This window comes from Galeopterus variegatus, unplaced genomic scaffold (assembly GCF_000696425.1).
Source record: "Galeopterus variegatus unplaced genomic scaffold, G_variegatus-3.0.2 Scaffold2, whole genome shotgun sequence".
In the NCBI taxonomy this organism is placed as follows: Eukaryota; Metazoa; Chordata; class Mammalia; order Dermoptera; family Cynocephalidae; genus Galeopterus; species Galeopterus variegatus.
In genome coordinates this window covers 2203558-2230680 of record NW_007726113.1, presented here as the reverse complement: position 1 = coordinate 2230680, position 27123 = coordinate 2203558, and the positions used below count along the sequence as shown (strand labels likewise).

General features: G+C 39.7%; 1 protein-coding gene across 1 annotated transcript in view; it reads left to right on the top strand.

Moving 5' to 3' along the window:
- The window catches only part of ALPK1 (alpha-kinase 1), a 73072-nt gene that overhangs the window by 27456 nt on the left and 18493 nt on the right, over positions 1 to 27123 (top strand). The window contains exon 4 of the mRNA XM_008567228.1: positions 19905 to 20103. Within this exon, the coding sequence (XP_008565450.1) occupies positions 19905 to 20103 (199 nt within the window). The remainder of the gene's footprint in view (positions 1 to 19904; positions 20104 to 27123) is intronic.

Genomic DNA, 27123 nt, shown 5'->3' with positions numbered 1-27123 from the left:
AGAAAGCTCTCAAATGACTTCTAGATTTTTAACATGAAGTCCTATGCCTTTATTGGACAGAAGGCAAAATAAGGCCCAATCCACATCAAGAATAGAATTTATTCAACAGAATATTTCAACAAAAATAGTTTCTAAAAGGAAAAAAGTAGGGCCGGCCCAGTGGCGCACTGCTACAGTGCGCCACTTTGGAGCGCGGCGGCACTCCCGCCGAGGGTTCGGATCCCACATACAGACCGGTTCCCGCTCACTGGCTGAGCGAGGTGCGGGCGCAACACCGAGGGTTGCGATCCCGTTGCCGGACACGAAAAAAGACAAAAAGGAAAAGGAAAAAAGTAGACTCTAGTACCTACTATTTATCCTTAAACATGACTGGAGAAAATAGATTGGGATAAGCACATCACTCTTCCTAAATAATTCAGTGTGAAGGTCATGCTAAATCAAGAGCACACTAAATATCTCCAGTTGGACCTCCGAGATATCTCAAGTCCAATATATCCAAAACTGAATTCATCATCTCTCAACTCCTTCTTCCTCCACCAATCAAATTTTATCCTCCTCTGCTGATCATCATCTCAGTAAATGGCTCCACAAGCCTCCCAGTCCACCCACTTACCCAAACCAAGACCTAGGAATCTCCTTTGATTCTATCTTCGCCCCAACCCTCATATCTCACTGGTTAACTAACCCTACTCATTTTCCTCTTAAATATCTGTCAAATATGTCTTCCTTTCTCCAATCTTACTGCAGCTACACTGGAGAAGAGAGTATATCATCTTTTTCCTAGATTATATCCAACTCCTCTCTCTACCTCTAGTCACATTCCTTGTACCAGTAAGGATAGTAAAGTAATGCTGTAGTAAGATCAGTAAGGTCATGCTACAGGAAAAAGTAAATAAATAAAAGTGTAGGTACTTAAAGCAATGAAGGATTATTTTGTCCATCGGAGGTCAGTGGGGAAGCTCTGCTTTATGCCACTCTCCCGCAGGGACCCAGATAGATGGAATACCTGCCATCTAGAATACCAATAGTTGACACCTCAGGGGAAAGCAGAAATGAGAAATTGTACACTGGATCTTAAATTCTTCCATACAGATGTGATAATTGGTCAAGAGAAGCCATGTGGTCACACCTCTCTTCAAGGAGCCAGAGAAAAACAACCCTGCCATGTGCCCAGAAGGAGAAGACCCAGAAGTATATTGGCAGATAGTAGCCATGACCACCATGGCCTATCGACTTTTATCCACAGTACAAACAAAGCATCTTTCTAAAATAGCAATCTGAAATTTTTTTCCCTGCATAAATTCAAGGGGTGGGAGAAATCTCAACTAATTAAAAACAAAAACAAAAAATAACATCAACAACAAAATAAAAAACCATGTAGATCTTACAAAAGCACCTAATACTGATGCTGAACAAAAAAAAATCTTTTAAATAAATTTGGATGAACATTTTCATTGAGGTGGCGGGATTACTAGTTACTTTTCATCTTTGTACTTCTCTGATTCTTCACAATAAACATCTCATATCATTACAATGTAGAAAAACAAGAGAGAGAAAGGGAAGACGTGTGTCTGTTGAGCAGGTGCCCTTAAATCTAGACAGGGTCAAATGTTCAAAAATGTAAACTTCTTACCACTTCTCTAGAGCAAGTGCTAATACTGAAGGGCACATATCTTAGCAATGGAGCAAACCAAAGTCATTAACTGACTCAGGTGATGCATCTTTTCACCTAATACAGTAAGGATTTGAAATACAATATTCTTGTTTTCAAATCTGTTCTCTTCCCACTTGGTGGCCTGCTACAAGCTAAGTATCATTATCGTCCTGTTATATTTTAGGAGATCATTTTAGCATGTGCTTGTGGAACACAAACGTACACACACATGTGCGTGAGGGTACTCCAAAAACTCCATGGAGAAAGATAACACAAATCTTTCCATGAACCTTTTGAAGAACCCTTGCGTGTGTGTGTGTGTATTTAATTGGTTTTGAATACAAATTGTTTCTCTATCAAATGATAGAACATCAAAGCTGAAAGGTAATTTAGAGATCCTCTATTTCAAGTCCATTGTCAGATAAGTGGGGAGACTGAAACCCAGAGAGGGTAGGAAGCGGCTCACCTTAGGTAACACAGCCAATCAGTGAAAATGACAGGACCAGGACACCCAGCTTTCCTAATCCCAGGCTGGGCGTTTCCTCCCTTGGTCCACACAGTTCCATGGTTAAGCGAGCCTTTACATGGAGCTGTCGTGGGCCTGGGGCTGCCTTTCCCTTGTTGCATGGAGGTTCTCTCTGCTGCCCCATAACCTGCCCCTCCACTCCTTCTGTTAATGTGATTTAACTTTTTTTATTCAGAACAGAATAAATTAAAACAGAAATTTTATAATTTCCAATCATCAACATGTAAAACTTTAACTTCTTCTGCTGAACATTATAGTTCTTGTTTTCAAAAGAAGCCAGATAAAAAGGTTCAGATTCTTCAAAAATAAATTTCACTTAATAAGTGAAAATTAGGTGATTTAGGTGCCAAGAGAATGGAGCATTGGTAGGACAAATATTGGCTTCAAGGCCTGTCCATTTTTAGCTTTAAGATAGAGTATGATTAAAATCACCAAGGATTTAAACTCTGCTCTCTAAAAGTCTGCCAAAAACTGCCCTTTTAATACAGTACTTTCAAGTTTCAATGGAAGAGAAATTAAAATGGTGGATTGCCCTTAAAATTCTACCAACAAAACTTTGGTTGCCACAGAATCAGGCATGTAAGTTGACTCTTTGATGAGGGTTAACCCGATGGCATGAGTTTCATGTCTCTCCGTAATGAGACCCAAACGCTGAGCCAAGTCCTGAAGGATCTGATTCGGGTAAAACAAGGGGGCAGAGCAACCCAGCTCAAAATGCTAGCAGAGAACAAACGGATTCAAGTGTTGGGCAGACAAAAGAAAGCGATGACCTTCAGGAAAGAAATCCTAGGGATGTGTTCATTCGCAAGTAAGAATAACATCACCTCCTAAATCTTATATGTTAAGTAAATAAGGAGCTCAAGTACTAATACTATCTCCATATATCTGACACTGTTTATATGAGGTTGAACTATATGAAAATATCATCTTCGTAGGTAAACAGACATCAAATACTGGCATTTCATATTATTCATTCTGATATATTCTTCACAACCTATAATCCTGATAACATCCCCGCATAGTAGAATTCATTATTCCATTTTGCAGATGAGGCAACTGGCTCAGAGAGCTTGAGACACATTCCCAAGCCATGCTACAGAGTGTAGTTCAGCGGGGATATACTCCTGCTCTCCCCTCAGTGCCACCTACCTCTGCCATCGTTTTATCATGTGTAATTACCTGTCTGCCTCATTAAACAAGCTGACTTCACTCCCAAGAGCAGAAACCAAACATTTTTAAGCTCGGCAAATTTATAGATTCTTAGAATTAGTACTTTCTTTTTTAGGATGTGCTTGTACAGCACAAAAAAGGCTTGCTGTTATGCCACTGATCTTTTCAGTTGTCTTTCATTTTTTTTTATTGCTTATCTCATTAGTAAAAACTTTTGAGCAGATACCATGATATATATGTGTGTGTATACATATATGTAAAGTGATATGCTTGTACTGTTATAGATTTCTATAGGATACAAATTTAAGATGAATGAGACAAAGATTAAATCACTATTTTTAAGTAATTTTTAAAGTTTCATTATTGGCATGAGAACCTTTTAGTTTATGTTAAAATTGTGATTGAATATGTTTAGTTTTAAAAATCTTGACTGAGTACTCTGCTTTGAAGATGTGGCAAGTACAATTTATTTCAATATTTGATTTTAATGGCTGCCATAGTTGAAAAAATTATGTGTGAAAGATATGTAGATTCAAATGGAAATGGTCAGCTATGATTACTAATTTATACCACTTACATTTCAATCCATCCACCAAATAAACCATTTGTTGAAATACAACTAGCAAATTTTCTCCTTTCCTAATGTCAACTGCATTTTTCTGCACGTTAATCAGAGGATATTATTTTTTGATGAAGAGTGTCAAAAATCCATCCAAACTCTTCACTTGGAAGATTTTTAAACAGGTTAAAAATTTTCCCATTTGTGTGTTTCTTTTTTTATATGTGATACATTATTTTTAGTACCAAAATCACAATGAGGAAAACACTTCCAGCCTTTATTATTTGAAAGATATTTTTCAAAATACCCGTTGGGTAGCATGCTGTTGTCAACCAGCTGTCATCACAAAAAAGGCTGGCTAATTTGGAGCACTCATCTTTTGATAAAATAAAAATATCTGAATTCTTTACATTTGACCATACTTTAAAGAACTTTGCTTTGAGATTTTTGTAGTCTTTTCCCCTCTCCTTATGAATTATTCTAAAGTGTCTGTGATTTGTGATAATGTAATGTGTAAATCTACTGGATCAGGTATAATAAACTGCAATACTATACACTGAAGACAGTTCAGTGAGTGAATTCTCATCAGCCCCTCTCCAAGATGAGGAATTCCTCAGGTGCCATCTGTGCTGAGTAATCACCTGATGCACAGAAAAAATAAGGGGCTAGTTTCAACCCACTTTTTAAAATGTTAGTAAAGCTTAATTTCTTTCTCATTGGTAAATTTCAGGTGAAACTTTAAAACTTTTCTTTATGTTTCACAATCCCAGAGACTGATTTCACAGATCTACATGCAATGCACTCTCAAAATAATGAGCATCTATGAAGTGCCAGGTACTTTACATATATTTTTCTTTAATCTTCTCAGTAATCTATATGGCATTATTATCTTTATTTTGTAGATGAGAAAGTTGAAATCTAAAAGTTAAGTAACATTCAAAATTACACAACACAGTGCCTCAGAGCAGCAAACCCCCTCACCCCCTTTTGTCTGCACTTTCCCACAGTATCTTCCTCTAGTAACTGATTTGACTAGCTTCTTCATGAAAGTGATCTCAACAGATCAGCTTCTTTTCCACATATTTGTGTAATCAGTCACATTTCGAAAGTATTAACAACTCACTTCTGGAACTTTTACATGTATTCACCATATGAAAACCAGAAGCAAAATATGTGTCTTTCATGGTTATTAGAAACTTCCTATCATACTAGGCATGAATTATGTCCATTGGCATTGTACATAAAATTGAGGTCTCTGGGCCTTCTGGGTTCTTTGTCAGGTAGAACTTTAAAAGGACTTTCGGGTCAGATTCCTAACCTTCTCTCTCAGTAGCTCTCTCATTTTACTACTTTGACTACAGGACTATGACAGCTTCTCATCACTCTATGTGTAGCGGCCATACCTTTGTCTAATATGCCTAAAATGCACATAACTTAGATATGACATTAATAACATATTCATAATTGAATCATATTTTAAATAGATCATGAACCTCTTTATTTATGAATCTTATAGGGTATCTCTGTACCAAATGAAGACTACTATGTGATATAAGTAACCATTCCTTAAGCTGACACTTCCTGGTTTAGTAGTCTGGAATTTTTTTTTTTTTTTTGAGATTTTATTAAAGCAAGATGAACCCTCATTGATGAAACATTTATTTTTGCTGCACTTACATGAATGTGACTCATAAGATTTTAAAGTGATAAATCAGTTCCCTGTGTTTCTCTACATATGCATAACCGCTAAATTGCAACAGGCACAATTAGGCTTGAGACTTCTTAGCCCAATGAAACCCATTGGTTCTTACAAAGAATAATATTTATGCAGGGTGGACTTAGTCCCCAGGAAACAAAGAAACACTGCACCATCAGCTATAAGAATCTTCTGATTCCATATTATATAAGAAGGATTTTTGCCTTTTAATCTGACTAAGTACTTTTTAGGAGGACAGGCATTTCCTCCAGGGGTCCAGGTGGTTGGGTTATGGGAAAAAAATGCATCCTCTTCTTCATCAGAAAACTCTTCTTTTGGGCCGGCCCGGTGGCGCACTGCTACAGTGTGCCACCTGGCCAGCCCAGAAAACTCTTCTTTTGGAGACCCATCTTTTTGGACATACAGCCAATGGGTTGACTCTGGTTAGAATCCTCATCTTGTAGTCTAAATATTTGATTTTTATTTCCAACTCTGACATTTACCTATTCTATAATTTCTATAAGCCACTCAATCCATTTAGATGGGAATTTTCATCATGAAAATGTTTACAGATCAGAAAACATCATGTCTAAATTGAGTGTTATTGTATCTCCAATGTCTATCAGATGCATTTAGGAGATGCTCAATTAATATTTTATTGAACGAATGAATGAATTCCCACTAAATCATATGCCAAACATCATTGGCTATATTGTAAAGATTCAGGTGTTAAGTTTATTGCAATGATGAGTTCCCCCTTGTTTCTGAGATTAGAGTTCATGGGCCCCAAGTCACTTCGTTCTGTCCATGGCAAAGTGTTACATCAGCTAATATGAACCTTTGATTTTGCTTTCCATTTTATGGTTATTTCCAATAAAGAGGCCTTCTAAGAGAATATAGTTTTGCTATGAATTTATAGGTGTTTTCATAGTTAGAAAAGAAGAAATAAGAGTACTAATTTCTCAGGCTTTTCTAAAATTTCTTTGCATAGTGCATATAATCATGACATAGGAGATTTCATTAACACATGTTTTGGGACTCCATACCCAGTGATAAAAGTCTGTACTTTTAGAGCAAGCTAGCTTGGAAAATAAAATCCCTTCTGTCATCTTCATCATCTGCTTTGATCTTCTTTAATTATTTGTTTTACTCCCTGAAAAAAACTTATCAATATTTTCACTTATGCCTCATATAACAAATAAATCATGATATAAAATCTGAAGCTTTACTAGGGTTGATATGCATGCATATGTGAAAATAAGTAAACTAGGAAAATAACTAATTCATGAACCATCAAGTAATTCATTTATTCACAATTACTTATTGCCTTATCTTCAAGGCATTGAGAATATAGGAGTGAACAAGATACAGTGCCTGGACATTGACATTTGAAGTAAATGAAAAACTCACATTTTGGCAGGAAGACAGGGAATAAAAAGATAAACTAAAAATATATTCAGAATTTAACATTGGAGAGTGACAAGAGCTATGAAGACAAAGCAGAGTCAGGGGATAACGAGTAATTTTTTAAATATATTATTTTATTTTAACATTTACCTGTACATATTTGAGGGGTACAGTGTGTTGTTTCAATATGTGCACATACTGCACAATGATTCACTTACGGTAGAGAGCCTAGTTCTATACCTGCTAGTCCACCACTTTTCCTCTCCCATCTCCCTGCCCGCCCCCCCATTTCTGGTAACCATTATTTAATGTCTACTTCTACGAGAACCACTTTTTTTTTTAGATTCTATATACGAGCGATATCATGTGGTATTTGTCTTTCTGTGCCTGACTTACTTCGCTTAACATAATGGTTCCCAGTTTCATCCATGTTGCTGCAAATAAAAGGATATAATTTTTTTATAGCTGAGTAATGTTCTATTATGTATACATACGACAGGCTTTTTTTTATCCATTTATCCACTGATGGAGATTTAGGTTGATTCCATCTCTTGGCTATTGTGAATAGTGTTGTGATGAACACGGGAGTGCAGGTGTCTTTTGCATATATTGACTTCATTTCCTTTGGGTATATTCCCAGTAGTGAGATAGCTGGGTTGTAGGGCAGATCTATTTTTAGTTCTCTGTGGAACCTCTATGCTGTTTTCCACAGTGGCTGTACCAATTTACACTCCCACCAGCAAAGTGGGCGAGTTCCTTTCTCTCTGGATCCTGATAGCAAGTAATTGCAGGTACTATTATTATAGAGGAACGGTTAAAGAAGGCTTCTTTGGAAGGGTCACTGGAGCTCATATCTGAATGTGGAAGCCATGCAAATAGCTGAGGGAAAAGCATTGCAGGCAGAGGGAACAGCAAGTACAAAGGCTCAAAGACACATGCTTGACTTGTTGGGGGCTGACAAGGAGGCTAGAGAACAGTGAGAAATGATGAGAATGAGAGGAAACAGGTCCATAAAGTAGTCAGAGATGATATCATACGGGGTCTTTTTGGTCATGATAACAGATTTAAATTTCATTTTAAATGTGATGGGAAGTCATGTTAAAATCAAAAGCAGGGAGTCGACATTATTTAGTTTACTTTTTAAGGTTGGTGGTTGCTGTGTCAGGAATAGACCAGAGGGAGAGTAACGTGTTGCAAGGGCAGGGATTCTTATTAGGAGGCTGTGTGCTTGTATCCAAGCAAGATTATAACAGTGGCCTGGACTAAAGTGGGTGCTCTGGAGGAGATGAAAAAATGGTCAGATCCTATACATATACTTAAAGGTAGAGCCAGCAGGATTTGCTGATGGCTGGAACATAGAGTATGAAAGAAGAGTCACAAATGTGTAGTCAAAACCCTCAGATTTTGTCCTCAGCAAGTGGGTGTCATTGCTGAGGTGAAGAACAGTGAGGAAGAAGCAAGTATGGAGGAGAAAATAAAGAGTTCTGTTTCAAGCATCTTAAGTCTGAGATCCTGACTAACATCCCAATTGGGCTGTGGTGGGCAATTCCATATACAAGTCTGCATTTCAGGAAAGAGATGCAGGTGGGTATTTCAGTTTGGGATCCATCAACAGAGATGGTATTTGAGGTCATGGGACAGTCTGAGTGTGGCTAGACAGGAGAAGCAGTCTCAAGACTGCACCCTGGGGCCTGCAGCATTCCAAAGCTGGGGAAGAGGATGAACCAGCAAATGAGGAGGAAAACCAGGAGAGTGTGTGATGCCAGCAGCCACCTGAATAAATAAAGGAGGGATTGACTGACACAGCTGAATGCTTTTGGGAGTTTGAATAAGATGAGGATTAATAAATGGTCACTGGATTTGGAGGTTGTTGGCAACCTTGAAAAGAATGGGCTCAGTGGAGTGTTGGAAATGAAAATTACAGATTTAAGAAAGAGTGAGTGGTTAGGAAGTGAAGACAGTGCCTTTAGACAACTCTTTTGAGATTGGCTGTAAAGGTGGACAGAGAAATGGGACAGAAACTGGAGGAAGATATATGGCCAAAAGAGGAGTTTTTTAAAATGGAAAATATTACAGCATGTTTGTGTGCTGACGAGTATGATCCAGGAGAGATGAGCAGATTAGTGATGCAGAAGAGAAAAGAGGTGTTTACAGGCATAACGTAAAGAAGGGACAGAGTTGAGAATAGAAGTGAGCAGTTGGCCTTCCACTTACCAACAGGAGGGTGGTTGGAAAACACGGGTTCCGATGCAAGAGGGTTGGTAAATTTAGGTAAAAGAGGAAAGACAATCTCTTCGCATTGACTCTTTTCTCAGTGAGATAAGAAGCAAGGTCATTAGCTGAGAGTGAGGGGGTTAGAGGCATTTTGATAAGTTGAAAAGGGAGCAGAAGGTGGAAATGGGCAGGGCTGAGGGCCAACTTCAGATTAATGGGCGTGAGTTTAAATTGTCATGGTCATGCTCTGCTGCTGCTCTGGCAACATCCACTTGCTTAGGTAGAAGCTCAGGTTAGGCAGAGAATTCGATATAATTTGGGGAGTTTAAGTGCCAATGAATAATACTCACCTTACTCTCCTGTGTATGGAACCAACTGTAAGATACAAAAAACAACCTTTATTATTATAAAACAGATAGGGGAATGTAGCTTTAGGTATTCAGACAAGTAGGTTGGAAAATTTGTCACTCCAGACTGATTTTGTTGCTGGCAGGCCCCTTCCCTCATGCGGGACAGGCCAGAATGCACCCCTCTCCTCAGGCACGAGGATTTGAAGTGAGGAGAGAGGAAGGTCTGAGCCAGGCACACCGCCCGCATGGGATGACTTATTCCACCTCCAGCAGGGTGCGAGAGTGAGGGGCAGGGAAAGAGGCTAGCTCAGGGGTCTTCAACACAGCCGCACATTGGAATCACTTGTTGATTGTTAAAATAAACTAATGCCTGGGTAACACTTTCAGAGATTCTGATTAACTGGTTTGGGCTGCTATCTGGGCATCTGGATTTTTGAAAGTCTTCCTAGGTGGTTTTAATATGAAGTCAAGGTTTTCCCCTAACAATAAACATGGCTGGAATTTGCCAAACAAAGGGGCAAAGGAGTCAAGAATGCTTTTTAAAATGTCATTATATTTGTGCACCATAGAATTTAAAGGGGCAAGTGAGGACACGAGAGGATTGTTGGGATAGTTAAGGACAGTGGGGTCAGTGGATTGCTGAGTTGTTGGAGTTGACCCTATCTGTAAAAGAAGGGAGCTAGAAGAAGAGACAGATATCAGAGAGTCACATGTTTGAATTGCAGTGCTGACCAAGAAGCTGTCAAAATGGCAGGTTCTAGGATTTGACCAATCATGGGAGTAGGTGACTGCGGCTGGGTATAGAACAAGTTCATTGGAGAGAAGGATGTCATGGGCAAGAGAGAGCAGTGTGCTGGATGAATCTCCACGTGGATATTGAAATCACCAAGAATGATGACAAGTGCCATGGTGGCCACCACAACCTGGGGTCCAGGAGAGAGGTAAGACATGCAGGTCCACAGCTCCCCAGGGGCCGTGAGATTCACCAGGATCCGGGGGAATGATTGTCTATTTTGGTACTGCTTTCTTTTTCTTTTACCAGATAGCCAACTCCATCTGCAGTAGATGTGAGAGAAAGCAAGAGAGAAAACAGACAGACATGAACCAAAATGTTATCGTTAGGTATTGAGATAGAGAGGAAACTTACAACTATTTTCCAGAAGTAACTGAATCCACATTTTCCGTTGGTAAAATGAAGGAATGTGATAAAGTGTTAACAGGCCACAGGCATAAACCTTAAGAAAGTTCTGTTTTTTCTTTTCTCCTCTTTGGCACATTTTGTGGGTGGACAAATATGGAGTGAAAATATGGACCTGCTTGGTCTTTCACTGACCTCGAGAAGTCCAGTTTGATCGGTTCTATGCTTACTCTGCTTTTACTGTTGATACATAACTATACAGGCATCACTCACTTGTCATTTGTTTATTCTGCTAATTCCTCACCTCAGGACATCCCTCCTCACCACTTTCCATCTTTCCCTGCCTTTTTGCAATCTTCCAATTTGCTATGCAGCAATAATTTCCCTTCACACTGCTCCTGTCAATTGCAGTGCCAGATGGCTTCGGTTCTGCATCCCTTCACCCAGCCCCCCTCGAGAACAGCTGCCATTGTTATTGCTGTGAACACATCGCAGCTTTGAACCCATAGTGGAGACCCAAACTTGATGCTCAGCATCAGGAGGGGCTCGTGCTAATGCAAGAAACCATGAAAACAGCACACACTTTTCCTTGCTGCTGTTCAGCAAAAGCCCTTAGAAAAGAAGACTCTTTAGCATTTTTCCAATCATCTGTGTATCGAAATCTCATTGTGGAGTTTAATAACTTTACCACCTGACTCAGCTTCCCAGCCATGAAGTTCTCTTTGTGCCTCAAACTCAATTAGAACCCCACATTTCTCAGCCTGAAAACAGAGGTGAAAAAACAACTACCGTATGTATGTGAGCCCGTCTCTTCAGAAATCCAACACATTCTCTTATCCACATCCACGTATTTTTATTTCAACATTATCAGCTAACAAGAAAAAATACAATTTGGTAGCTATTCAGACAATGTTCCCCTTTAGTCAACCTTTGAAGAAAGGGAAAGAATTCCTACTCATTTTTGATGGTGAGATATACGACATTCAGCCCAACGTTATTGTGACACTACCTAAAAAGATCATATTTTTGAGTTTTCTGGGATGGCAGGTCAGTTCCTGAGCCTAAAACCCCCCCAGAAAAGAATCCTGATTCGAATTCTGTGTAGACCAATATGCATTTCAAAGACACTGCCCATGTAGTCAGTGGGTTAGGGTTTTTGTGTTGTTTTCTTTTTCTTTCTTTTTTGGGGGCTGGGGGAGGGAGAGGGGCTCTCTTTCATGTTAATCTAATTGTGCATAACCCAGGCACATTTTGCCACATAGGGAAACTCTCTCTTTAGTGTCCCTTCCCTACCATGCACTCTGGCCTCCTTTCATTCCTCTCCCTCTGATGTCACAATGCTCCCCCAGCGCACATTTCAGGGAGATTCCCAGGATGGTGATGTATTCTGCTCTGCTGCTGAGGAATTTACTATCCCCTTACTTGGCAGCAAATGAAAGTGGGTATTAATTTCTCAGAGTGCTGGTAGAAACACGAGAGAGAGCCCACAAGAATGATACCCACCTAAATCTGTATGTAGTGCACAGCATGCCGCCGGTTCAAAAGAGGGAGAGAAAAGAAAATGAAAAAGAGAGAAAAGATTCTCCCAACTTGACTTCTCTGCATCTTGTGTCGTTAGGTTTTGGAGAGAGATGCAAGAGGTTTGGGCCCTGAACAGAGCTAAATTATGCAGCTGCAGGGATGCCAGGCTGTCCAGAATAGGATGCTTCGTTTAGATTTTCCACAATGCTATTGAAGTGCTTATTTTCCTCCTGAAGAGACACAAACAGATGCAAACTTCTGTAAACACTTTAGAAATGAATTCAGTGAGTTTGGCCTCTCAGCAGTGCTCAATAGCTGACAGAAAAATGTCTAATTAGTGCAAGTGGAAATAATAGGGCCACTTGGATTCCTTCCATCCTCCTCCAAGTCTACTTTTCCAAGGAACTCAAAGGCCCTTTTGTCTGGCAGGTCACCCTCTCTCAGGCTTTTGTGCTCCAATCTATTAAGAGTAGAAGGGGGAAAAATAGATTAGGCAATGTTCACCGCTCAAATATATGGCGTGTTCATGCGGGATGCAGAATGGGGTGTTTGCAGCATCAGTTTACAGGTGCTCGGGGAGGGATTCCTCCATTGGCGACAACCAAAAGCAACTCACACGTGCGTGCTGAGAAAGCTGCCTTTCAGGAACCAGCTTTCCTTCACCAAGTGCCATAGAGCCTGTTCATTTTCCTTCCTCTTTCTCAGCTTCCAGTAACATCATGCCTCAGGGCTGGCAGAGAGAAGAAAGAGATTAAAAGAAATCAGAGGTTTAGCCATTCTCGGAGATAAGCCTTGTAGATGTATATGCATGACCCATTATTTCTGTTTTGTTCTATTGAAAATTCCACTGAAACTTATTTTGGGAGCCTGTCTTTGCCTGTTGTTGATATTTTGTCACACAAGAGAGTGGGAATGAGTGTCTGACTTCTTTTTCCTGTTTTTTTCATAGTGATCCATGTCATTTATTAAGTACCCACAATCTGCCAAGCTCAGCTGAGCATTTGATTCGCATTTCTTCTAATCCTGAAACAGCACTAAAAATAGATATTATCCACATTTCACAGATGAGAACACTGAGACTAGAGAGGTTAAGTAACTGTCCATGGCAAGTAAATAGTGAAGCTATGAAACAAACCCAGATACCTATAGTTTCATCTCAGGGATTGTATTTTTTATCTCTAGAAATTTGATCTGGATCATTTTTTATATATCCCATGTCTCTACTTCATGCAGGATACCTAACTTTTACTCTATCTTCTTGAAATATAAAATACAGTTATAGTAACTGTCATTTGGGGGTCAATTTCTATTGATTTATTTTTCTGTGCAATATTTAATGCCTGATAATTTTTGACTGTATGTCAGATATTGAAATTTCCACCTTGTTGGATGGTAGTTATTTTGTGTGCCCATAAATATTCTTGAGCTTTGTCCTGAGACTCAGTCAAGTTAGAAAATAGTTTGATCCTTTTGAAGCTTGCTTTTAAACTTTCAGAGTTGGACAGGTAGTCTTACTCTAAGGCGAATTTTGTCATGATACTGAAGCTACCCTTTAGGATACTCTACTCCATGCCCTGGGAATGACAAGATTTTCTGCTCTGGCTGGTGAAAGCACAAGCTGTTTAGGACCTGAGGATTGTTTCCTCTGCTCCTTTCAGGGGACTCTTTTCTCAGCCTTGGGTGGCTTCTTTCCATGAATGAGCTGATCAGTATTCTGCTGAAGACTAAGAGGGAACCCTCTGCAGATCTCCGAAAGTCTTGCTTTGTGTAGCTCTTTCCTTCTGGCACTCTGCCCTGTGAACTCTGGCCACCACGGTCTCCCCAGACTCCATGAAGCTCGATCTCAGCTCAGGAAGACCACCTCACAGAGAGTTCCACTGGACTTTCAAAGCTCCTTTGTAGCTCAGAGTGAAGGGTGTCCAAGTGAAGTGATCCAAGCTAATCATCAGATCATTAGCTCTCATAACACCAACTTTTACTAGAGAATTTCAAAGCATTAAAATAAAAAACCATCTTCTGGGGAGTTTTCTTTCCTTTGTCTTATTTTCGAATACTTAACAAGAACACTCCTTTCACTTGGAATATGTTCTTATTTTTCCTTCGTTGTTGTTTTTTTCCTAGACTTTTCTCATCATAATGAAGGATATGGGGTCCCTAAAGTCACTGGACTAAATAGTAAATTCAGCCTAGCTTCAAAGACTCAGCTTCCTATGCCCACATTAGGCACTGCCCCAAATTACCTTCATCCAATCACAGGGGGAGAGCAGAAGACAAACTGACACTAAAGAAACTTGTGTTCCTCAAGTGTTGGCAAAGATGTTGTGAAAATGGAACCCTGTGCCCTGTTGGTGGGATGGCAAAAAGGTGCAACCTCTGTGGAAAACAGTATGGAGGTTCCTCAAAATATTAAAAATAAAACTCCCTTATGATCCAAAAATCCCATCTCTGGGCATGTATCCAAAAGAACTGAAAGCAGGGTCTTAAAGAGATATTTGCACACCTATGTTTATGGCAGCATTAGTCACAATAACCAAGAGGTTGAAGCAATCCAAATGTCCATTGATAAATAAATGGATAAGCAAACTGTGGTATATACACACAGTGAAATATAATTTGACCTTAAAATAAAGGAAATTCTATTTGCTGCAATATGGATGAACCTTGATGTCTTATGCTAAGTGAAGCAAGCCAGTCACAAAAAGACCGATACTGTATGATTCCACTTATATGAGGTATCTAAAGCAGTCAAATTCATACAAACAGAAAGTAGAATGATGGTTACCAGGAGCGGGGGAGAGGGGAGAAAAGACAGTTGTTGTTTAATGGGTATAGAGTTGCAGATGTGCAAGATAAAAAAAAAGTTCTGGAGATCTGTTTCACAACAATGTGAATATTCTTAACACTATTGAAACATACACTCAACAGTGATTAAGATGGTAAATTCTATGTTATGTGTTAGAGAGAGAGAGAAAAGTAGACAGACAGACTTTAATTCCTTCCTAGCTCTGACCCTTTTGATTTTGTAACTTTGGAAAGTCACCTAATCTCTCAGCCTCTGTTTCCTTTTCTTATTTAGATTTTAGATTTACTATAAAATTTAAATGAGATAATGTGTATGAACATTTTTCTTTTCATTTTATTTTATTTTATTTTATTTTGTCAATATACAATGTGGTTGATTATTGTGGCCCATTACTGAAACCTCCCTCCCTACTCCCTCTCCCCCCTCCCTCCCAACAATATCCTTTCTGTTTGCTTGTGTATCAACTTCAAGGAATTGCAATTATTATGTCTTCTACCTGCCCACCCCCCGGTTTGTGTGTGTGTGTGTGTGTATTTATTTATTTATCTTTAGCTCCCACAAATAAGTGAGAACATGTGATATTTCTCTNTGGTTTGTAGTTCTCATTATAGAGATTTTCACATCCTTGGTTAACTCAATTCCTAAGTATTGACTTTAATTCCTGCCTAGCTCTAAACCTTTTGATTTTGTAACTTTGGAAAGTCACTTAATCTCTCAACCTCTGTTTCCTTTTCTTATTTAGATTTTACACTTACTATAAAATTTAAATGAGATAATGTGTATGAACATTTTTCATAAACTTGATGGTGCTACAAAGATGGGAACCATTATTATCAGTGAGGAAAGGGTGGGGAATCTCTTCTGGAGAATAGCCTACCTCTGAACACTGCATCCCAAGTGGTTACCACAGCTACCCTGAACCCGAAGTGGGATACCAATGAGAAGGGAGGGCAGACTAAACACCAAGCATGTACAGAAGTACAACATCAGAGATAGGGCACTCACTGGCTTGCTGAGTACCCTCCAAGGGACATATCCAGGAGCAGGGTGACAGGAATAGAATTGTTCTTTCTAAGCAAAAGTGGAAGGAAGGCTGGCAGTGGCAGAAACTGCAAGTTCTGCAGATAGGAGCTGAAGTTGCAAACCAAGGGTCTGTATTTATGTGTCTCTAGCACAGGAAGGACTCTCGCTCAGAATCGGGCATACACAAAGACATCAATTTGCTTTTCCATCTTTGAATTTACATGTTATGAATATCAAATGACTGAATTGTCCTCATTTTGAAACTAGTGTTTTTCAGATTGATGGTTTATATGACCAATCTCAATAGAAGTTTCAAGCATTCAATTTTAGTTAGGTTTTTTTTTTTTTGGTTGGATGGAACAGAAGCTCAATTATAATGAAGATATATGTGGAACAATAAAGGAGACATGTGACTCCAAGATTGGCACTCATGAAAAGGTGGATTTGGTGTCAGTCATCATCCTCACTTCTTCCCTCATGTTGTCCATAAACGTGGCTAAGCTACCCTGCACTTTCTACTTCTTTCTATCCTGCAGCAACAGGCAAGTTCCTTCTACATTTCCTAGTTCAGATTGAGTTCATTTTTTAAAGCCAGTCCAGAGAGTCAGGGGACCAGGTATCAGAAGGCTACTCTTGGGTTAGTCTTGATCTGGTGGTGGAGTGGGGAGAAGGGTGTCAAGGCCAAGTAGCAAAACACATGGCTGCTTCAAAGATGGGGGCTGTGGGCAGAGCAGTTTCCCTTAAAAGGGTTATGGTGTGCCTGAGAAAAGCAATGGTTAATGCCAAGGTGCTTGCGAGAATCCAATAAGTAATATCTCTCTTTCTTTCCTGGATTCTGAGCAAATTTAGAAATAAAAGAGTTAGGCAATCAAGAGATTAAATATTATCTTTAATTCTGATAAAGGCTAAGTTGGAAGATACAGCTTCAAATGAGAGCATAGAGGATCTGCTAGCTGAACCCCAGAATCATGTAGACTTCCCCATTCAGTCACAGGAATTACTGGGCTAAAGAGAACACCCCATATAGGGTAGCTTACTTGATGAGACTTAAGATATAGAAGAGCAGAGAAGAATCCCTGTTTCCTTAGACAGCTTGTTCCCAAGAGAAAAAGGGGAGGAGTGAAGCCATGCATGCCCAGTTTGTTCTTCCCAAATTTACCAATGAGATTAGTCACTCCACCTCCTGCAGAGCAGAGTGAGGAAAGGAATAGAAGGGGGCCAGGTGTGCTCCAGTAATGGAGCTCCCTTCACATGGAAGGAAACATCAAGAGGAGAGAAGAGATATTCCCCCCTAACAGTCGGCATCTCTGCCACAATGAGAACAATGATTGGCTTAGTACAAAAAAAAAAAAAAAAAAAAAAGGGGGGCGGCCCCGGGGGCGCCCTGCTACAGTGCGCCGCTTGGGAAGCGCAGCAGTGCTCCCGCCGAGGGTTCAGATCCCACATACAGACCGGTTCCCGCTCACTGGCTGAGCGAGGTGCAGGGAGCAACACCGAGGGTTGCGATCCCGTTGCCGGTCCCGGGCCGGGACGGGGGCGACACTGAGGGTTGCGATCCGTTGCCGGTCATGAAAAAAGACAAAAAGGAAAAAAAAAAAAAAAAGGGGGGCGGCCCCGGGGGCGCCCTGCTACAGTGCGCCGCTTGGGAAGCGCAGCAGTGCTCCCGCCGAGGGTTCAGATCCCACATACAGACCGGTTCCCGCTCACTGGCTGAGCGAGGTGCAGGGAGCAACACCGAGGGTTGCGATCCCGTTGCCGGTCCCGGGCCGGGACGGGGGCGACACTGAGGGTTGCGATCCGTTGCCGGTCATGAAAAAAGACAAAAAGGAAAAAAAAAAAAAAAAGAAAAATACAAGTGAAAATTATCATTTTCCATACTTAATAAACACACTGATGGTTTAAAAGTCTTAACATGTTAAGAAATTATCACTTTGAAAAGACGATTGTCCTGGTTATTGGTAGGCATTACTTGATTCACGAAAGCCTGTAAATATAAATGTTATGTTCTACATGCAGTGCTATAGATCATCAAACGAAAAAAAAAAAAGGAAAAATATAAGCCAGACATCAAATCATGTGAATAAATGCCATAGATAGAATCCTGAAATGGGCCAGACATAAAAGTTTAGACCAGTTTTCTTAGAGATATGCAAGTGTTAAACTAAAACTCTAAAAGAGTTATTTTGAAAAGCAGAGACTACGCTCTCCCAGTGGGAATACATCCTCTCTTTTTATCCATTTTTTAAATTAAACCTTGCTCAGACCAGCAAGTGCAACAGCACGGATTGTGTTTGTGGTATTCACTAACATAACTGTGAGTATCAGATCATTGATGTCCAACTCCTCCAGCTTTCCTAATACAGAGTCAGTATCACAAGGGGTGTGAGCGTGTGGGGTCTGCACCTGGACCTTCTGTGCTCTTAGTCAGAGGTCATGAGACCTTGAGCATGTTACTTAACCTCTCTCAGTCTCTAGTTTCCCATCTGTAAAGTGGGGACAGTAATAGAAATTACCACTTAGGACTGCTGTGAGGGTTGAGTGAATTGATGCATATAAAGCACTTAGCACTGTGCCTGGCACCTAGTTTTGCCCAATAAGTGTTAGTACTTTTGATTATTTGGTGAAGAAAGCAGCAATGCTTTTTGTAGTAAGAAAAACGGGCAATGCTTACAACACTTTCTAAGCTTCATATGTGAGCAAACATGCCCAGAAAACACTCAGCTAAGTTCAGTTTAGCATATGGAGAAAACACTATTGGGTGATAAACTCACTTATGCTACTGGCTGCATGAGCATCAAATCAAAGGCCTTCAGTATAACACCCTAACAGACCAAAAGATGATGATGCCTTTTTATAAAAATTTGCTCATTTATTTCTACCTCTCACTCTTTGTGTTATACTTTCATTTTATGCCTGTTTTCTACTTTTTCATATTTTATTCATTAACTAAACATTGATAATATAAATCAAATTTAAAATGTTACCTTGGGCCGGCCCGGTGGCGCACTGCTACAGTGCGCTGCTTGGGAGCGCAGTGGTGCTCCCGCCAAGGGTTCGGATCCCACATACAGACCAGTTCCCGCTCACTGGCTGAGCGAGGTGTGCGAGCAACACCGAGGGTTGTGATCCCGTTGCCGGTCTCGGTCCGGTACAGGCGCGACACTGAGGGTTGCGATCCGCTGCCGGACATGAAAAAAAAGACAAAAAGGAAAAAAAAAATGTTACCTAAAATTTCATATTTCTTCTTAATTAAAATGTGCGTAATAAATGAAGCAGAGTGTTATGAACAGATGTGGAAAGTTCTCCTAGATGTAATGATGGCTGAAAGAAGAAAGCAGCAGAACAATACGTCTAGTGTGATCTCGTTTATTTAAAAAAGAGAGAGAGAGAGGAGGAAGGGAGGGAGAAGGCAAGACAAGAAACCAATTCATTTCTATTGATAAAACAGAGAAACTGTGGGACACTTTTGTTAACCTATATACTTTTATATTGTTTGAATTTTTAAACAACAGGAAATATGCATTTATCACCTGTACAATTTTAGAAATGTAATGGTAAAAATGTAATGGAGGAAATATTAGAAATGTAATATTTGGAAATATAGAAGAAAATATTATTTTATCTCACAATTGAGTTGGACCTTTCCTTATTGATTTTCTTTTGGTTCAGTCGCCTAATACAGTATTATTCATATTGTAAAGCACGTTTCCCCTCCTAGCTATAGGTTTTGCTGATGCTTTAATGAAAATGTCTAGAAGACTAGGCTTGGGCCTAAGCCCGCCTCCTCTTTCTGCCAGGCTGTATTTCTGTCTGGTTCGTTATGTCCCCGGCCTGTTCCTGCAGGCGTCCCTTCGAGCCTCCATCCTCGCTCAGGACTGTGCTGTCGCCGCGGCTATTGTGTTCTTGATGGACCGATTCCTGTATGGACTCGACGTCTCTGGAGAACTCCTGCAGGTCGCCAAAGGTCTCCACAAGTTGCAGCCAGCAACGCCAGTTGCCCCGCAGGTGGTTATTCGCCAAGCCCGAGTCTCGGTCAACTCAGGTAGGCTCCCCCCCGCGGGCCTCCGTGCCTGGCCGCGTGTCGCGCGCTCCTGGGCTCCGCGTCCCTCGGGTGCCACCCCCGCCCCGCCCCGCGCCCTTCCACCCGCTCTGCCAGCACAAAGGCCCTGGCATAAAGGGTTTCAGAGCGAAAAGCAGTAGAGAAAATTGTGAAAGGGTGTGGAAAATACTAATTGGAGCTTTTGTCTTCTAACAAATCTGTCCCGCTGCTTTCAAACAGGGGTATCTGAATCGCTATCCTTCTGACCAAGAGCCTTTAAAAAGCAGATTAGAATTCTACTATTTTCTCTTGGCTCTCCTGTCTCCTGTCTGTAGGGCCACTTGACTAAGCCAACAATAGAGCTGACAAACCCACTGAAGTAATTTGAGGGGTTTTTTTCATCATTCAGAACACCGGTACAGTACCTGATTAGGTCTTAAAGTATCTTTTTTTCCCCCTGTCACTTTGAATGAAATGGAAAATGAGGCTGACATTCTAACTTAAGATGTAGTGTGGACGGGGGTGGACGGAGGGGAGCTGTTACGTATTCCAGTAAAGTTCACGTACATAGAATTCTTGAATTATTTAAATTGCCATTAGATTTAGAAATGTGTAGCCAGCTATTCTCATTTCCAAGAGTGAAAGACTAAAGGATGAAAACAGAAGGTAAGTTGCCCCTCCTAGAAAGTGGACTGCCTTCTTTTTTGATTGATTTTAGCTATTGCTATCATTTTAATAACTCTTTAAAATCTCTTTTCATAACTTCCTTTGAAAAGGAATTGTATTAACTACTCTAAATGGAACAATTGCTGGATGCAGAGAGGGAAAGATAAAAGGACATGGAAGAAATGGGCTTGTGGAGGTTAACTTTTCAAAAGCCCAAGTTCACTCACTTTCAAGTTCTTACAATTGCGTATGAATTGTGCCCATGTCTTATTATTTACTTTTCTAGAGTAAATGCAGGGACAGAGTTGAATTTAGGAAAAATTTCTTCTTCCAAATGACCCTGATAGTATTGATGATGTTTGGGGCCTGACTGAAGCCTGACAACTAATGTCCTTCTGATGGTGTCAGATGGCGAGCACAGTGAGCACAGCATTCTGTGTGGAACAGCAGGCTGAGAGCTGGTGGGGAAGAACTTGGAACAGAGTTAATGTAGCAAATTTTGTAATATACAGAATTGCAAGGGTGTAGCATGGAAATTGAGGTCCAGAGGTAAGCAGGTATGCTGATAGCTTTGCTTTTACACAGCCAAACTTTTAGGTTTTCTTCTGGTTGTTTTATTTTGTTTTATTTTTCTCTTGTCTCTAACCAAGGTGGTGCAACACTTTTCTCCTGATAATGCCCGACCATTCATGATATCATCATGAATAATGTGCTCCTCTGTTCACACTACCATATGTCTAAGATAAAGGTCCTGAAACAGTTGGGGGTATCTTTTCCTCAAGACACTGCCAGAAGTGCCACAAGAAGAGATAAACACAGCCTCAGAGTCATGTCTTCTATGTGTAAACTGCTCCCAAACATCTCTTGAGCTTCCACCTACAATATGTGTTTCAGAGACTTAGGGCAGCAGTATGTAAGGGATAAGGTAGGATGAGGGTAAGGGAAGAAGGTGCAGTGAAAGGGGGCTCTCAACCCCAGCATTTGGGATTTGATGGAGAAACGAGAGTGATTATATTCTATTATAAGCAGTAAGGAAGAGGAATAAAGGTATTAGGAGCGGACAGCACAGTCTTACTATTACCCTTTTGATCCAGCCTGGTATCCACTCAAACCCCATTCCAAAGGGCTAACATACAACATAGTGGGATGTCAGAAGCAAGAGAAGATTCCCTGGACCTGCTCAACTCACTCTTACCTGAAATTAGGAGACAAAACTTTTCAAACCACATTTAAAGATAAAGGCTCAGACTTCCAATTCCATTAAAATGGAGGATTGAGCAAGTGCAGAATATTCTCCCATTACAAACACATAAATATGGTGAATTAAAGACTTTTTTAAGTGCCTGAAACATAGAAAGTGTTCAAAATCAAAACAGTAGACTACTGCTTATGACACTCATAGCCAAAGCGGTTTACACTTGGATATAGTCCAAAGGGAGAGGACTGTCATTTTAATACCTGTGCAGAAACAAGAGACAGGGCCTTGGTCCCACGTGAAGAGTGAAGTATTTGCATAAAGCTAGATTCTTAAAGCACAGGCTATGAAAGGGGATAGAACCATTCCACCAGCCTGCTGGGAGAACTTGCAAAGAAGCTTGCTCTCTGCCCAAGCTCTGGTGGGGACAGAAAAAAAAAATCCAAAAGAAATAAAAATCCCAAGTCTATGCCACATGTGGATGTGGAGTCTGAATTTACCCTACCCACATGGCAGGGAATCCCCCACCAAATAGTTAAGAAAAAAATAGTTTAAGACTGAAATTTCTAGGGCTCAGGGAAGATCAAGTGCAAAACTATGCTGTAAAGAAATATCCACACCTCAGGGGCAGGAGAATCTCACAAAAAACATTCTTGGCAGAAGATGGCCTTACATTAAAATTTGTAAGCGACAAAAGGAAATGAAACCTGTGAGAGAGCAATGGCATATACAACAAGAGGGAAAATGGCACTGAAAACAAAACACAAACATAGAACAGCCTGATAGACACATATGGTTTTAAAAAAAGAAAAGTACATTTAACAGAACAGAACACAATAGGAAAAGAAAATGAGTTTACTAATTTGAAAAAGAACTAAATAGAACTTTCAGAAATCAAAAAATATAGCCATTGAAATTACAAATCAATGTGGTTGTCAGGAAGTTATAGTAATTGATGGGGAATTGCCCACCAAACAGGCAGAGCATACAAGTTCTTCTTCTGTAAATACAAGAACAAGAATTTAACCACATAACAATGGCTGGAGAGAGCAGGAAACCCTGCGGCTCTCTGTTAGAGGGACAGGCTTCTGGTGTTTCAAGTGCTGATAAAGCATCCAACTGCCACACAAAGTACTTCACTGGGGTAAACGCAATAAAACAAATATCATAAATATAAAATTTTAAAATATATAACTAAACACAAGCCCAAAGTGTTTATTATTAGATTTAAAAGTCATAAAATTAGTTGGACAAATGATTATAAAAATTTCCAAATGCTCACTCTCAGTTTTTCACTTAATTTCATCTCAGGCCAGTAACAAAAAGGCACAAGTAGTAGAGTTCCACAGCACTGCATCCAAAACTCCAATGTGTCTGAATCCCCTAGCGATCTTATTAACATGCAGACTCTGATTCAGTAAGTCTGTGGTGTGGCCTGAGAGTATGTGTTTCCAACCAGCACAGACGTGAAGCCGATGCTGCTGTTCTGTGGACCTCACTTGACTAGCAATGGACAATCTAAAGATTCTAACCATGGGCTTGCCTTCCGACCTGGTACAAGTGACTAGTAACAACCTTAAAATCAAGATAAGTTTCCTAGGGCCAGTTTCTCAGGTGTTCAACCCCCCTAACTGACCTACCTGAAATGTATTCCTGCAGTAGGTTTAACAGTGGGAGATAAAATTACAGAACTGGAAATTATATTTTTAAAAAATACTAAGAATGAAGAACAGAGTGTTAAATAGATGAAAATATGAAAGAGAAGCTTAAAAACTCAAATTTTTAAAAAGCACATAAGCGTAATGGGAATTGCAGGAGGACTGACTAGATTCAGAATTGCAGGCAAACTTAAGTCTTTACATTGAAGTATACCTAACCTTGAGCAAAAGTTAAAAAAAAAATTTTGCATGTAGAAATAGTGTGTTAAAACTACAGAAAATCAAGCAATGAGAAGATCTTAGAGGAAACAGAGAGGAAAAAACTGATTATTAACATTGGAAGTGTATTTACACTGAAAAAAACATCTTACCAGTAATAACAGAGTCCAGAAAGCAATAGAATCTACAAAAAAATTGAGAGAAAATAGCTTCCAACTTAGAATTTTATACCCAGCAAAATCATCATTCAAAAGTGAGGACAAAATAGACATTTTTCAGACAAAGACTAAAAATGTTTATTACTCTCAAGACATCTCTCTCTTTCTCTCTCTCTCTCTCTCTCCCTCTCTCTCACATACACACAAATGCACACACACACACAAAAGGATGCATTTTTCTAAGGAGGAAACTGAACCTAGAAAAGTAAAGTGGGGTATTCAAAAAACAATAATTAATAAAGAATTTGGTAAATATGTGGGTTAATCTAAATAAAATTAAAGTGAGAACAAATCACATGGCAATACCACTTATACAATTTATAAGGTGCAAAAATCTTAAAATATTATCAAATTGACCAGAATTGTATTAAATTAATAATATATTACAATAAATGAAGATTTATTCCAGATATATAAGGATAGTTAAATATTTTTAAAATTATTCATACAATTCGCCAAATGCACAGAATAATGAAGAAAAGCTATGTTGACCTAAATTGATTTGAAAAGTAATTAATAAAATTTTCAACCCATTTTGGTTTAAAATACAAACTAGGGATAGAAGTGTAATTAGGAGATAGAAAATACACAGTAATTTGAACAAGGAAGGTTTAATATAAAGAATTGTTAACTGTATCATGGGATTAGAGTTAAGAGATTGGCTAGTAAGAAGAAAAGAAAACTCTAAAGAATAACTTTAAAGACTACAGAACAGCAGATATAAGGAGGAGCCACTATCCCTTAGACTGAGATAGAACACCTAAGAAAGAGCTCCCTCCCCACACCCAGGCAGATCAGGGCTGAGACTGTGACCTTGTTGGAAAAGAAATAACCATGGCTCACTGCATGGAAGAGAAGTCAAAAAGGTTCCAGACATCACTGGACTTCTGGGTACTGAGAGATGCCATCCACAGGGAGATGCTGTGCCTTGGAATTCACCACAAAGCTGCCTTTACAGAGTGCCAAGGGACATTGTTCATGGAACACCATGAACCTATCTGGCAGCACTCCACTATAAACTCACCTGGGTGGCTGCTGCTGGCTGCTGCATTCTGCACACTGAGGGGACAGATGTTACAGAAGTCACCTGCGGTACAGGAATCAGGCAGAGAAAAAGCCGGGAATGCTGCAAGAGCCAGGCATTGAACAAGCTGTGTGTGTTGTGGGAGGCTGGCAAGAGGAGCACACCCAGTCAGGAAGAGAAGCACCTTCCTCATGCGGTGTCCCTCCACATCCCGTCATGACAAAGCTTATCATCATGCTAGCTGGCAAAGAAGTATTTACAAGGTCCATTCCCATTATCACAAAGCAGGTGTTGAAGGGCGGTTTTGGAGCTAGAAGTCAATAAGTTGGTAACTGCACAAGAGGGAACTTTCTTTAACCTGATAAAAGGAAGCAACTGAAAACCTTCAGCAAATTTATAAGGATTCCTTTTAAAGTCAGGTAAAAAATATGCTCCTTATTACCATTTCTATTTGATAGTGACCTGGAAGTTCTCCCAAGCAATAAAAAAAGAAAAAGAAATAAGATTATATGATTTGAAATTAATAAACAAAATTATCATATTTTGTAGACTATATGATTGCCCACACAGAAAACTCCAGGAAATCCACAGATTAATTATTAAAATTAAGAGATTCGGTATGGTTGGTGAATCAAGATTAATGTTTTCAAAATGCCCATTCTTATGTATCAGCAAAACCTAGTCAGAAAATATAACTTTTAGGGAGAGAGAGAGCTTTGATAAAATTTATTTACAAGGATATTTTATTTATTTGTGTGTGTGTGCGTGTGTGTGTTTAAAGTTTTTTTGTTTGGTTTTGTAAGGGCATATTTCTGTTTTTAAATACTTTGGTATGAATGAATGCTATCAGCCCCTAACCCATGATTTCAGATGCTAGTTTTTCTTTTCCTTTTTTTTTTTTGACAAATACATGTCGAAAACCCACTATGTGCCAAGAATTGAATTAGTTATAGTTATAAATATGATCAAAATGTGGTTCATGATTTTCAAGTGGTTCAAGCTGGGAGAGGAGACAAAAAAATAATAAAACAATGAGGTTTTAAAACACAGAGGGAATTAGAAAGGAAAGGAGGGAGGGAGGCAGGAAAGAAGGAAAGGGCACAGCAACTTAAAAAAATTGGGAAGGGAAAGAGAGAAGGTAGGAATATGTGCTGCAAGCTCCCTCCTCTGTTTGAGTACAGAAAGAGACTGTGAGTGAAGAAAATTGTATTATTCGTGGCTGAAAACAGACCCCTACAAAAATATCATGTCGGACAACTAATCTGAAGTGCTGGTAACTGGGAAGCAGCTTAGCATAGGTGAGAGAGAGTTTGGACTGTCATGGCAGGCTGCCTTGGATCACATCTTTTGGTCATGTTACTTAGCTTCTGTATGGGCCATTTCCTCATCTGCAGAATGGAAATAATAGAATACCTACATATAATTTAGAACAGTGTCGAGCACATAGTAAGCACTTAATAATGACAGCTATTATTACTATTACCTTGAGGACAGAGGCTCACCTAGTTCACCATTCAATCTCCAGCTCTTAGCACAGTCTTTGGCACATTTCACATATTTGTTTGGATGAATGACAAATATTTATTGAATATCTGCTATGTTCCAAGCATTGTTAGAAGTACATGGGACAGAGCAGTGAACAAAATGGACAAAATCCTCTACTGTCTTGGAGTTTACATTCTAGTGGGGGGAGATGGGCAATAAATAAATAATTAAAACATACAGGATGTCTTATGGCAATAAATGCCAAGGAGAAAAATAAAGCAGAGAAAGGTTAGGGGCAGAAGGTGCCAGTGTTTTGGTTACCCTTTGCTTCCCAACAAACCACCCCAAAACTTAGTGACCTGAAATGACAATTTAACTGCAGTTCATGTTCTGGCCACAACAGTTCATATCCCTCCCACGTGCAAAATACTCTTACCCCTCCCTCCCAGTCTCATCCCGTGAAGAGGAAAACTCTAGATTCTACTTCTTTTTTTTTTTTTTTTTTTTTTGTTTTTTTTTTTTCCGTGTCCGGCAACGGGATTGCAACCCTCGATGTTG